The 14,311-nt window shown below is 42.5% G+C and overlaps 1 protein-coding gene across 8 annotated transcripts in view; it reads right to left on the bottom strand.

The window, feature by feature from the left end:
* Positions 1-4,313: 4,313 nt before the first annotated feature.
* The window catches only part of LOC133938336 (transducin-like enhancer protein 4), a 34,128-nt gene continuing 24,130 nt past the window's right edge, over positions 4,314-14,311 (bottom strand). For 6 of the 8 annotated variants that reach the window (XM_062381483.1, XM_062381484.1, XM_062381479.1 and 3 more), the window contains 12 exons: positions 12,753-12,875; positions 12,195-12,248; positions 11,959-12,111; positions 11,585-11,717; positions 11,123-11,310; positions 10,427-10,503; positions 10,074-10,323; positions 9,661-9,908; positions 9,413-9,560; positions 7,675-7,825; positions 7,509-7,585; positions 4,314-7,401 (listed from right to left, as the gene is read on the bottom strand). In XM_062381483.1, the coding sequence (XP_062237467.1) occupies positions 7,294-7,401; positions 7,509-7,585; positions 7,675-7,825; positions 9,413-9,560; positions 9,661-9,908; positions 10,074-10,323; positions 10,427-10,503; positions 11,123-11,310; positions 11,585-11,717; positions 11,959-12,111; positions 12,195-12,248; positions 12,753-12,875 (1,710 nt within the window). In that variant the 3' untranslated portion in view covers positions 4,314-7,293. Of the gene's footprint in view, positions 7,402-7,508; positions 7,586-7,674; positions 7,826-9,412; positions 9,561-9,660; positions 9,909-10,073; positions 10,324-10,426; positions 10,504-11,122; positions 11,311-11,584; positions 11,738-11,915; positions 12,112-12,194; positions 12,249-12,752; positions 12,876-14,311 lie in introns of all 8 variants that reach the window. The other 2 variants (XM_062381478.1, XM_062381485.1) reach the window with 2 other exon arrangements.

Genomic DNA, 14,311 nt, shown 5'->3' with positions numbered 1-14,311 from the left:
TTTCCAGTCGATTAAAAAATAGAAACTATGCTAATCTGCAGCTGAAGCCGATGCAGAGAAAAGACCTGGTCTCACTTGGAAAATTGGAACTAAAGTTGGTTTTAAGTGTGTATCAGAGTTAGCCTAAAAGCTTAAAAAAAACTGACCTGCATGCTTTATACGAGGCAGAGTACATTTTCCAGAGTATTGGCTGAAGAGCATTCAAACCAAGAGCTTTTAGTTAATTTAGTTTGGAGAGGCCATTCTCCTCCAACGCGTCCACCTATTCTAACAGCATGCATCGAAATGTCCATGACCTCCACTCAGATGGCTGCTCCTGTTTTCTTAGGAAATATACAATCCTCCACTCTGTGGGTGAACTTACACCCTCTCACTCATCCAGTTCTCTCTATTCTCCCGTGACCCCTGAACCCTTCTCGCTGCAGCAGTGGTGAAGTGACTGAATAGATGTAGAAGCATGAAAAGCCTCTTATGAGTAAAAAAAATATATATTTTCGATGAATTGAGTGCAGGAAAGTGGTTCAAGCACATAAGTGTTGGATGATAAAGAAAGAACAAGGTATATAGGGTCAGGCTAAGGTTCTATATGTTTGTCAGGTGTTTGTGGTTGTGCGTGTGTGTGTCTTCATCTGTTATCATAACCTTAACCATCACAACTAACTGTCTAACCCTAAAACCAAGTCTTAAAGGCCCAGTGTGTACGATTGAGGTGAAAGGGATCTATTGGCAGAAATTAAACATAAAATAATCCTATTGATGTTTTCACTAGTGTGTTTCATCTAAATTGTAAATGTTTATATATAAATACTTTATATTTACATTGGGAACAGGTCTTCTACGGGCGCCACCATTTTTTTTTCAGTAGCCTAAACTGGACAAACTAAACATCTTTTGAGTTTTTATGACAACTGAAGGTTTCCACAGGTTCTCTTTCAGTTTGGAAGGGGAAAGTGTGGGGGGTGGTCAGCTGCAACATCCAACTACACCACTGAACCTTTAAGTACAAGTACACACACACACATACACACAGACACACACCCACACGTTCCTCTCCTGTCTCTAAACTAGCTGAGCTGAAACCTCTCATCCTTCTCTTTTTGGAAAGAGATGATAATGATCGTTTCACAGCTCAAAGAAGTCATTAATATGTGACACAGCCTTGAATGCAGGATATCATTATGATATCAGTGCGGCAGAATGAGCCCCCACCCCACTCCCACCCACCCACCCACCCACCCACTAACAGTCACAACCTTGTTAAGACGACGGAGACGGGATTTAATCATCAGTCCTTCCTGTAAGAGGGCAGGACATTTTAAGCAGCATTGGTTGTTGCGAGAGAGAGAAAAAGAAAGTCCCTTTGAAATCGTACAAATGTGTAAAGCTCTTTACAAATCTTTCATCTATTTACCGGATCATTGTGGAATTTACTTCACCAGATGAGCTGATTGACATCTCCCTATTCAACATGATCACCATTATCCCTGGAGGGGTGAGAAATTGGAGCAGGTGAAAATTAGTAAAGCCATATGTGACAGGAACAGATGTGAATGAGTTCAAACGGTGTGCATGGCCATAAATCTGAATGCTATTAGCTTTAAATCTGTGGTATAATCCCATTAAAAATTCACTTTAGTACAAACTCAATACATAGCATTACCATGACAGGTCTCCACTTCTTGGCACCCCTGGCACAATCCAGAAAAGAATCCCAAATATCCCTGATAAGAACACTGACATCTTTCACATCTGGAGCCAGACATACATGCGCACGCTCAAGTCGCTCTCAGCTGTCAATCATGATGTTTCACCCTGTTCTTATAGAGTCAAATAACTAATTAAACCAAAACGTACTGGGGAAATAATACACACAAGTCACAAGAGCTACCGATAAAAAACATCTTTAAGAAAGAAAGATTGAACATATACTTTGACATTTTATTTTGGTCAATAATAATAATAATACCTTTATTTATATACCTCTCAAAACATGCAAGTAAAAACATAACAAACATAAAAAACATAAAAACAAATAAACAAATAGTAGATAAATGAATAAAAACACTGAATGTGTGACAGAAGTCCCCAGCAGCCAGTCACCAGGTGGCGATCGAGATGCTTTGGCTTCACCTTTCAGGGGACTGTCATGTCGTCCATCTTTATTATCACATTTTCCTGATCTACTATTTACGTTGTGAACAAACAGCCAATTTCAACCATCACAATGAATTGGGCAAATAAATCAAACTGCATCACTGAGTCTGTGTCCAGATGGTGAGGACACTTCTGTCTGTGTGACTGTGGGACAAGCAGCTGGGGCTGAGAGACATTTTGTAAAAGTGTCTTTGCATTGATCTCTGCTAGCACAGCTGAAGAAAATGACCTTGTTTCTCATCCGCAGTGTAACCGTGTGGAAGAATCAAGTATCCTCTGGATCTGTGAGTATCCGTGACATTTGATCACGAACTGCAGAAATGAAAAGTGGAGTGCGGCTGTGAGGGACTTGTGACACAGGTTAAACTACAGGCTGTGACGAGAAGCTTGGTTCCTCTCTGCAACGTATTAAATATATTAAATGTTAATGACAGAACACTTGACCCGACTACCTTGGCCTCTCCGCATATTTCATTCCACCATTCCCACATTTCGAAACCTCTCAAAGGACTCTCGCCTTTTCTTTGCATGCCTACGTCTGTAATATTCAAATGGTTTCCTGGACAATCGAGCGGCGCTGCCTCACCAGGAGAAAAGTCAGCTGCCGACAGATTCTGCATGAAGGTTCAGTGTTTTCAGCTCTGCTTCTTTAAGAGTCTCTTCATTTCTGATGGAGACCAGAACAAAACAACAAACACTGATTGTTTGTCTTTCGCTTTGTTTACTTTTGTGCTGTCGGCTTATGACTAAATCTAGTGCCGTTTTCATTTTTTATGCATGAAGTATCCACATTGTCATCCGTCCATCCATCCATCCATCTATTCATTCATCCACCCACCCATCTACCTACTTACCTACCTACCTATATACCTTTCTTTCTTTCTTGATGCATGAAGTATCTACGTTGTCATCTATTCATCCATCCATCTATCCATCTATTCATTCCCCTCCCTACCCACCTACTTATTTACCCACCTCCCTACCTTTCTTTCTTTTTTTCTTCCTCCCCTGGTTTCTCTCATTCTTTCTTTCTTTCTCTTTTTCAATTCTAAAACTAGTCTGGCATTTCCACCACCCTTTATCACCACTCTGATAAACACCCAAACCTTAAAAACCCTTCACAGCCATTAAATACAGTGAATAGAATCAGCCATGGATGATGTGAACAACCCGAATATGCCAGTAATTGTCACAATAAATCGTCTGCGCCTGAAGTGTTGCGTGACAAACTTTTATGCCGAAAGCAGCCTCTGGATTTTTGACTCCCAGCGGCAGCCGTAACTCCACATCCATATTAAATGAGCTGTGAGAAACAAGGGTTTAAGTGTTTTTAGTGCAAACTGACAGGTCGGCGCTAGTCTCTGTCTAACCACCCATTGTGAACGTGCTGTGTTCACGCAGAGCACAGCGCTGGACGGCTGAAGTGGATTAAGTGATCTAAGTGAGGGCTGTGGAGGAGGACGCTCCACCATTACAGTGAATGATAGCTACTCCTGCTGCAGCTCTCCAACCGGCACTTCAAACCGCCCAAAGAGGGCGAGAAGGAGGAAAGGTGGGGATGCAACGTGGGAACGAGCCACCCTACTTCAGCGTTTCACATCGAGAGCCCTTGCGGCCTGCAAATTGCCCACTTTCCTGACAGACGGAGAAGTTGGATTAAACAAACACGGCCACACAATAGCGAGAAGGCGTCGACGTGCACGTGTTGAATCATGTTGCTGATGCGGCGGATTTTCTTCACGTTTAAAACCTTTACGACCTCTGACGTCCGATTTATCATCCTCCAAAAAAAAACCTTAACGAACATGTTAACTTCCGGACTGTTGTCTAGCATAATGTTTGCCAAGTGGCACTTTGCAGAATCATGTGCGATACCCCACTAACATCAGTTCACCGCCAGACTGGCTCTTATTTAATTCACTGTTCTAGAGGCAGTGACTCTGGAGGAGGATTATAAATGCAGCCGAGTGAGTATTTACCAGAGTTCAAAACAAAGTATGTGAAGCTACGTAAGTACATAAAATAAAATAAAACATTATAATAAACGAGATAAATAAACTAAATATATATATTTTTCTTTAATTTATGGATAGTGGGAGGAAGCGGTTTCAATCTATGGATTGAACAGAGAATGAGGCTCAGCCAAAAATAGTCCACACAATAATTTAATAAATCAACCACAGACTAGAAAAAGAGAGCAAAGGCATTTTGTAATTGAAGAAAAAAAAACTCAACTAGCAACAGGAAGTTTCACCGTAAGCTTGAATTATTACATGTTTACAGTATATTTATAACCTTCATGAGTCCCGTCAAGCTAAACGCTCAACACAACATTATTCATATGTTCTGTGTGACAGGTCGTGTTAGCCAGCTAACGATCAGATGACGACGAGTAACATTCAGGTTCGAATGAGTACAAATAAAATCCATTTTTCATATTTTTATATTATTAACGGGGACAAAAGCTTCAGAGAGTTAGACACAGTTCATGACGCTGGCACCAGATGTTACAACTTGTTCACAGCCCACAAGTCCTTGACAGAGAGAGGGAATGCATTGTTTTATTTTGAAAGCATAGCTGACTGTGGAAAAACTGAAGAGCTGTTTCAGGAAAGAAAGAAAGAACAACATAAGGCCAAGAAACAACAATCACCAGCAATATTTTGAATTTACAGTTTCTGTCATGAAAACAAATCGCAAGAATGTCAGTTATAACAGTGAATTAACTTTCATACGGTCTCTTGAGAAGCAAACCCCATTAGACCACAGTGTAAAATGTACATTTACATTCACACCAGTGCAGTAACTATCAGTAATTTTCTTAAATCATGTGACATACTGTGCATACTTGTACATACAGTATGTGTCATGTCCCATAAAACTGAGTAAACGTACGGAAACATCTCTTCAGTGCAGATTATGTGTCTTTTGAATACAAACGGAGGAACGAAGATGTAAAGTAGAATAAGTGAGATAGGTAAGATTAGCAATGAGAAGAAACATTTCCCCCCATGCATTTGAACAGTAAAACTGAAGCACATGAGATGAGCTACGATATCCTCAATTGTATTCCCTTGGACACTTGATCATCTGGAAACCTTTTCCTGTAGATTCATGTATTTCTTAATTTGATCTGGTTTTGTAATGAGCCTAGAAATGGAAGTTATAGCTGACAGACTTGGTTGGGTTTAGTCACATATTTGAATATATGAGCAAGACCTTAAGATTGGGTCTCGAGGTACTTATGTTGAGTGAGAAAATCGTCTGGTTAAGTTAACACTGAAGGTAGTTGACATTAGTTTTGGTCGGTTATGAATTTGATTAAAATCCTAATAACTGCTGATTCTCTTTGCCCTTGGAGTTACAGTGTGTCTACCTGTAGTTGAGAGTTCTGCTGCAGCAGAAAACAAGTTTGAAAGCAGAAGAAAAAGTAGAGCAATGAAATAACATAACATCCTGTTAACAGCACCGTGCTTCACACAATCAGACTGACACAGCAGTGGTCATGAATAGTGTATTTCACTTGCATGGGTTCAGCACAGCAGGAGAGACAAGAAAAGATGTGTCCCAATTTGATGTCCGCATCCTTCGGAAGATGCATTTGAAGAGCAATTTTGTCACAGCGGCACAATCAGGGTGAGGCTGTCCAATCTGAGAGACTCCTTCAAACATGGCGGAAAAATTCTTCAATTCCAGAGCAACAAAGGATCCAATTGGAGGATTCCTTACTGGGCCAAACTAATCTGCCTGGCAGTGGTGTAGCTAGCTTGCGAACGGTATGGGTGGCCAAGCTGCAGTTAGCACGGAGGAGCAGAGCAGTTAACGATGTGAAGTTAAGGGCGGGATGGGTTGTTGATGCAAATAGAAAAATCCTTCACAGACCAAACCATCTCATTTCGGTTTGAACCATCGCATTTTAGGAAGGTCTCGCCTTCGCAGACCCAGTAGGCCGAGTCCTCCAAGGGAAGCAGCCACTGAATTGGGACACGGCTAAAAAGAAGTTGGTCCTGGTTATTTCGAAAAGGACGACAGGTCTGAACTGGATCATCTGGGTTTGGTTTCTTTACTCATCAATGATCATTTTTGTTCACTCAAAAACAAGAATAGTTTAAAAACCACCCGAGGAGAGTCCATCACGTTTCGGCTCCTCGTGTCGGCGAACACTCAGCAGGACAAAATGGAGTCAGAAGCGTAGCATTATAAAGGCACTGTGTTATTTCTACAAGCCGACTGAAGAGAAATCACAACCATATTGTGGACCACTTTCTTTTCACACAAATGTTCAAAAAGTCTTGACAGGAAACCTGGGCAGGAAACGTCAACTTGAAATGGTTTCACTGGAAACTGTGGGACAGAATCCAGAGTGAAGCCAGAGGAGGCTGAACTTCTGGGGCAGAACCAAGTGCAAAGGTCCGTCTGTGGTGAGGGCAAATGCCCAAAGGGTCACAACAATCACACACACTTACACACACATACAATAAATAAAAACATTAAGAAACACGGGCAGAAAATAAACGTCAGAGGCAACAGACACAGGTCAAGTAAATCATTTAACCATGAATCTTTCTTGTCTAGATTTAGTTGATGATTTCTTTGGAGCATCCTCTCAAGTTAACGCTTCACATGTGCAACATGCAAATAAGCAGAGGAAAAGTTTGGGGAAATTTGTTCCATTAACTTTAGCAGAATCAGAAGTTTTACTGGGAGATATTCTGGAATCTGGTTCGTCAACTTTACTTTTTAAGCCTTGGCAGAAAACAAAATACTGCATGTGTCACAACTGCTTGAATTCATGTTAGAGAAAAAGAGTGATACTTATAATGATACATAAAAGTGAGACGTAGAGGAATGTGATCTCACAGTCTATGATCCAGATTAAGTGCACGTGGACATTCACCCGTTCTCACAGCAACAAAAAGACACTTTTTAAAAACAACATCTCTGTGCTTGGTTCTGCTTGTTCCTTTTGATCCACGACCCTGCCAAGAGGTCAAAAGGTCACGGTCCATGAAAGATTTTTTTTTTTTTTCATCCAAATCCATTTTATACACATTTAAAAAAAAATGTACACCGGCGATGGAGATATCTCAGACTGTCTGGATGGAGGAGTGGCCTTGTCTTCTGATGGCCGCAGCCCTCTCAGTAGATGACCTCGTAGACCGTCGCCTTCTTATCTCCTGAGCCCGTCACGATGTACTTGTCGTCTATGGAGATGTCGCAGCTCAGCACAGAGGACGACTCCTTCGACTGCAAGAGCGATAAAAGACGAGTGAAAGAGGAGAAAGTGTGCTTAACACAAGAGCGACAAAGGGTGACAGGGTTTGACAGACAGGTTTATGTTCCGACGCACTTACCTGGAATATGCTGGCACCGTACGGAGTTCTCCAAGCGTTGAGCAGATTGTCTTTTCCTGTGCTCACAAACCACTTCCCTGCAGAGGATTAGGACACGTCAAGAATCCCAAAATTACCCACTTCCGTCCTGTGTGGCTAAATCTAAGACATCTCAATAGATTCTTACCGCAGTGAGCAAATCTGAGGGAGAGCACGCAGCTTTCGTGCAGGTGGAGCTGGTACTTGTCGGGTTTGGTGACGTGCAGGACCTCCACATTGCTGTTCTCCATCCCGACTGCCAGCCACTCGCCCGTTGGACAGTATCCCAGCGAGAAGATCTGCAAACAGAGCCCACAGGTATGGTAGATAACCAGGTTTTCATCCCTGTCCCTTTGTCGGTTGGTTTGCATGATTGTTTGAGAGCAACAGAACAGATTTCAACAAAACTGGATTCAGGATTTATTTATAATTTCTTTCTTTAACATTCTTGCATTTTCAACACCCCCAGGGAATAATTAGCTGTAGATAATTGAAATTTGGTGCATCTTGGACTGGAAGCTACTTTGTGCGGTTCCAGTTCTGTTTTGTTGTTAGAACTGAATGTTCTCCTTTCTGCATTTTTACTGTAGTGTTTTATCACAGAGTTTCACCTTTGTCTTTCATCAATGTGCAAAAGAATCAGACTCACATTTGTAAAACAGTAAAACCGATGCTTAGTATTTTGGCAGAGTTAGACAGCCGGTGCTTCACATTGGAAATTTGCTCTACATCTTCCGTTTCTATCTTAGAAAAAGAAATGACCTGCACATCATCATTAAATCAAGTAAATAGGAAAACATCCATCATCTCGTAGTCTTCTGTGGGAAAGTTAGAGTGCTTGGAGATTGAACTTGTCTCTGGGGGTGTGCACTGATTTTAACATAACTATTAATGTTGGCAAATGTCCACGATGGGATTTTCTGCACCATCATAAGAACAAAAATGTTTCAGTTTCCAAAATTAAACCGAGTTAGCAACAATTGTTCCAGCAGGACCCAACAACAAATTGTGTCGCTTTTCCCTTGATGGACAAAAAAAATATTTTGTCTTTACCGAAACCCATGTGTCCTTTTAGTTTAGAACAGATATCATTGGAAAGCATAAGCATTCTCTCAGTTATGTGTCTCTCCCTCTGTAAAGCCCTCTCTTAGATCTCTTTAAATGCACACCCTCCTCCTCCTCCTCCTCCAACACCTCCTCCTCCTCTGCACACAGAGATGGTGAAATGGGTCTTTTCAGGAAAATTGCGGTAATGGTCTATTATTGCCGCTCTTCCCCCTCACCTGAAAAAAAAAGAGTAAACTCTAACTGCCAGCCCTATTAATTTTAAAGGTATCTGAGGACAGGCCAGAAACACAGAGGCTCAATCTGACCTCAGTGGCTGCTTAAGTGTCCAGAGCTGAGTCAGAAAATTACTGCAATAAATCGGAGCCTGAAGTGGTGTGAGTACACGAAACGCAAATAACTGTCCTTTGTCCTGTGATGCACACTCTACATCAAATCTGCATTTTTGTTTAATCACAAAACAATAAAGGTTTAATTTATAGCTATTTTAGAATACAAATATATTCCTAAATTAAATTTATTGGAAAAAATTAGTTGAATTTACTAAAATATTTGAGTAAATTTAGTTGAGAAATTTAGTTGAATTAAATACAAGATGTAAGTAGAAAAATTTCTCCTGAATATGGAAATTTGTATCTCTTTATAACTTTCTGCAAATTTTGGTAAGAATTTGAGCTTGTTGAAGCCCTCAAAAAGCCAATTCATTTGCCTGAATAATAATAATAATCATTACAATTTCAATAGGGCCTCCCACTGTCAGTGCTCGGGCCCTAAATACAAAAAGTATTGTAAAACGCAAAACAAAGTAGATTTGTGTGTACCTGGGAGGTGAAGTCATGCTGCTGCAGCTGCCGTCCCTCTCTCAGGTCCCAGGAGCGGACCGTGTTGTCCAGGCCGCCGGTCCACAGTTTGGTCCCATCGTTAGAGATGTCGATACAGCTGGCCCCGTCAGTGTGGCCCTGGAACTGCCTGCAGACAAATTCGAATAAGCATTAGCTCCCTAAAATCCAATATCAGTAGGGTTCTACTTGTGATCCATCGGGGCTGTAGCGTGTCCACGGCTCCGTACCTGACCAGAGTCTGGTTGTGGAGATCCCACACAGCGATGTTTCCGTCGGAGCAGCAGGAGAAGCAGACCTTGGAGTCGGGGCTGATGGCCAGAGCGTAACACGCGGGCGCTGAGGACGTCAGCTCGGCCTTTATCCGAGGAGTGGGTGTGGCCAAATCCCAGATTGACAGAGTACTCGCCTCCCCCCCGACGATGAGAGTCCGCCCGTCAGGAAGCAGTCGACAGGAGCGGATGTAGTTATCTCTGTTCTGATGTGACAGATACACACACAAGTACATTTAACTGTCTTTTAAAGTGACAGGTACATAAACATATTTCTAAAACAAAAAACTTGCTGTACTTTCACCATTTATGATGTAAAATGTGATTTCATGTGTGAGTCATGTATGTCAGGGTCAGTGCAGCTCACTCACAAGGCAGTCCAGCTGGGACACAGGGGTCTTGTTGCCCGGATGACTGATGTCCCACACCTTGACGCAGCCCTTGCCGCCGGTGTAGACGTGACGTGTGGGGTTACTGATGGTGACAGCGCACACCACCTCCCCGTGGCTGAGGGTATTGATCTGCCGTGCGTGACGCGGGATGCCAGGGCCGATCAGTGCGTCCGGAGGAAAAGGCACAGGCTGCATTTGTCCGTCAGCACTCACGTGGAAGGAGTAGGCCCTGACAGGGAGAAAAAAGGAGGGTGAGACTGGGGGGGACGGGTAAAAGCAAACAAGAGGAAATAAAGGTAACAGCTGAGAACGAGGAGGAGGAGGACACTTACGGTTTTCCACCAGGAATACCCGACAGGTTGGGAGGAAGCCCAGGGACACGTATGTGGTGGTGAGGATCGAATCCCACCTGAAGAACATGAGAGGGTGAAGTTTAAAACCAGCTCAACACACAACTACTAAAAATACTAGAACTAAAACTATATAATAGAGGTGATTAGTTTGGTGCTTGTGTTGTTCAGATTTAAGTTTGGTTGTAAGCTGCAAGTTTAAATCAGAATTAAAATGTATTAATCACAATCAATAAAGTAATACTAACGTTTGCCGCTTCTGCACTGAGGATAGTGTAAACAATCAAGGCAGCAAATCCAGTCAGCATGGATTTAATGATAAACTAATGATAACTTATATACTATATAGTATATACAAATACTCAGGATATTTAAATATAAATAAAGTTGTTGGGTATTTAGGTGTTCAAGTTACACCCAGTGCAGTCAAACAGTCATTTCAGCAGCATTTAAATGATTATATTTCAATGATAAATTCAGTGATGGGATGCTGTTGATATGAAATAATACTTCCTTTCTGCCAAATTTAGTCTGGTTTTATTCTGGATGTAGTAATACTCCTCTCTATTTGTTTGCCTTATTAAACTGGTTTTCAAATAAAATTTTCTTTTGATCAGATGCAGCAGCTATGATTTTAACTCCAAAGTCCGAGTTGTGTGTTTGTGTGCGTTCCGGTACCACTTGTGTTCGCCCGTAAGCTGCCACCGCAGCGGCCGCCACCGCGCTCATCTGTGGGGAGATGTTGTGCAGGCTGCTGTAGGCGGCTGCCGCCCCGCTCAGCTCTCCGTTCATACCCGGGTGAGGAACCATGCCGAACGGCCCGGGGTACGAGCAGGGCACGGCCAGGGGCGTACGGAGACCGGGAGCTATGGGGACAAAGTAGCGTCGGATAAAAGTTGTAGCATTCGGCGTCTGAGTTTGAAGTTTTAAAGATTAACGTCTTCTCTGTGCTCTCATATCAGAGCAACAGATCATTGGTCTAATTTAAAATATAACATCATGTGTTTACCACTATATTCTCATACACAACCTATGAGCATCCAGCTTTAAAGGCCTAAACTCAGACCATAATTTCAGGTCATAATCATTTGTGCATTTTCATTTTATAAAGTTACATGACGCAGTGAATGGAACCCTCACCCAGGGTCTCCACACCCATTGGTTTGGAGGGTGCGGACCTCAGGCCGGGGGTGGAGGTGCTGCTGGGTGTTGGGGCATCAGAGCGGGATGTGGGGGTGCTGGACTTGGACACAGGAGTTGTGGACTTCTCATTCTGCAACACACACAAAACACCTAAAGTCATCACAAATGTTGTTTGATAGATTTGCTGTTTACTTAACTTTTACTTAGAATGTATCATCTCCCAAGTTTTCCATCATAGATATTAAACCTTTATTCTGTTCAGTACCTTCTTTGGCACCATCATTTATAACTCTAACGTATTTCTGAAAGTCTAAATATAGAGAACTACCCGGAGATTTGATGAAAAAGAAAAGAATCCGAAGATGACTCACCACGTTAATCTCTTTGGACTTGGAGGACGGCGTGCTGCTGGAGGAGGCGATGGAGGACGGACTCAGGGGAGCGTCCTTCTTCAACAGGCGAGATTTGTCCAGTCCGTTCTCGCGAGGAGAGTGGGCGGGGCTTCCTCGAGGAGACACGGGGTCCTGCGGTGAGACGAGGACAAGAGAGTTAGACGGATTTATTTTGTTGAGAGCAGGTAACAGAAAAGATGTGGAACTGTTTTTACCTCGTTGGAGACGTCCACGACCAAGTTGTCATCGCTCTTCTCTCCATCACTTTCCTGGCATGGACACAGAAGAAAGAGCATGAGTGACCATTATTTTAAAATTAAATAAATGTACATTAAATCCTAGTTCATACAGAAACTGCTGGTATAAAGTGTCATTTTGGATAAAACTAAATCATCGGCCTAGATTAATTGTCTATCAAAACGAACCCCCAGTAGTTTGATATTGAATGAAATAATGCATAATGGTGATAATGAAATTGTGTTATCATAAAATCAAGGCTTTAATAAAAGAGAACCAAAGAGAACCATAAACTACTTCAATCAATGCTCTGTCAATTTTCATGTGTTTTTCTTGTTTACATTTTCTACAAAGATACAACTACTAAGACCAGAAATCTCTATCCATCCGTCCATCTGTCTGTCTGTCCCTCAATTATCAAGACCCCAGCCTTGACCCTAACCCCCCCCCCGCCCCATTCATTTCCAACTGCACTTGTTGTTGTCGCAATCTTTTCTTCGACTCAGAAAGTGTTATCTTTCTACATCTTCACTAACGTAGCGCGTGGAGGTCAGCTCCTTGTCGTCTGTCTTCTGCTTCTTGCTGTCGGAGGCGTAATCGCTCGAGCTGCGGTGCTTCTCTCCGGTCCGGAAGCTGGCCGAGGGAGACACGGACGAGCTCTGGAGGAAACAAGCAAACAAACAAATTGTTTTAACTTATCAGTAGATGAGGAAAACCAACTTGTTTAATCAACTATGCACCGGCCAAAGCTCATGATATAAAAGTAGGAATAAATATGTTCTTCAGCTCCAAAAATGACCACAGATTGTACTGAATGCAACATGTGCATCTGTATCTGTTTCAAACCAGTGAGAACATCTTGTTCTGTGGACGATCAGAAGATATGGCCGCACTCTTTCCTGTTGATTTTCTAAATCTCAGTGACCACAAAATACAAAATCTCAAGAGATGAATATCTCCTAAACTGCACAAACATTTCCAAAACCATCTGCAAGACTCACTGAATGTAAAAAGAGATGGATGAAGCGTCTCCACTTCTTAGTGCTGTAGAAAAATTATCTACAATCTACAATATCCCAAACAGTGGTTTGGGATATTGTAGTTCAGCTTCACTTTTGGGGAGCTGTCATGTTGTGTATACAGTCTATGGCACGACTGGTGTCTAGTCACAGACATGGACAGTAAATCATGTTTTCTATCTTGGTTTGTGTGAACTGACCCTTTAATATCACATCAGCAATAGTAGCTTATATGTGGGTAAACGTAATCGTTTCCAGGGTCAATATACACAATCGGCAACTCACTGCAGAAAGACAAGACTGTACAAATCATATTAAAAGTGAAGGTTAACACTCTGTAAATTGGAAGTCTCTTGCTGTCCATGGACACAGAAAACGAATTCAATGTAAACCCACATGGTCTGCAGGCGACTGTGGGCCGAGCTGAGGGAGAAAGAATCTCAAGGCGAACGTAGACTTTGATAGATTGAAGGAAATTACTCTTTTTATACCCTGCACAGGGTGAAAGGCAAAATATAAGCTTCATCTTATATTCTAAAATCCTTTGGAATGTGTCAGGACTTCTCCAGGGCTACAAAATAAGGACAAATCTGGCAGCGAGCGTGCAGCCAGCAGTCATCGGTGCAAACAGAAAGACAGAGACGAACGACGCAGACACATAATGACTGTGTGATCCGCTCCACGGCTGGATTTCCACATCACTTTAAAATCTCCTCTGCCTGTCAGAAGCATTTCATCGTGTACTGCATCACACAATGCAGAAGCAGCGCCGCATCCTTGACAGTTTGACTCCGCCAGCGTGGCTTGAACTCGGCGGCATTATTTTGAAATCCGGGGTGGGGGGGGGGGGGAGGAGGAAGAGGAGGAGGAGTCGCTCCATTGATGTCTCTGTGTGTTTGTAATCAAATCTGCCGTCCTTTGAATTACAATTAGTGCAGGATTAATCCTCTTTGAGAAGCACAGATCAAAATAAGGTCAAAGGAAACATTTCCCCCCCCCCTTGCTCCGCCTGTCCCTGCTGGACCCGCTCTCATTGGGAGGCGCTCCTCAACCCGGCACATGACGGACGGAGGGGA

The sequence above is a fragment of the Platichthys flesus genome, chromosome 3, assembly GCF_949316205.1.
Source record: "Platichthys flesus chromosome 3, fPlaFle2.1, whole genome shotgun sequence".
Taxonomy (NCBI): domain Eukaryota; kingdom Metazoa; phylum Chordata; class Actinopteri; order Pleuronectiformes; family Pleuronectidae; genus Platichthys; species Platichthys flesus.
Note: the sequence above shows the minus strand (reverse complement) of the source record. Positions and strands in the feature narration are given on the sequence as shown.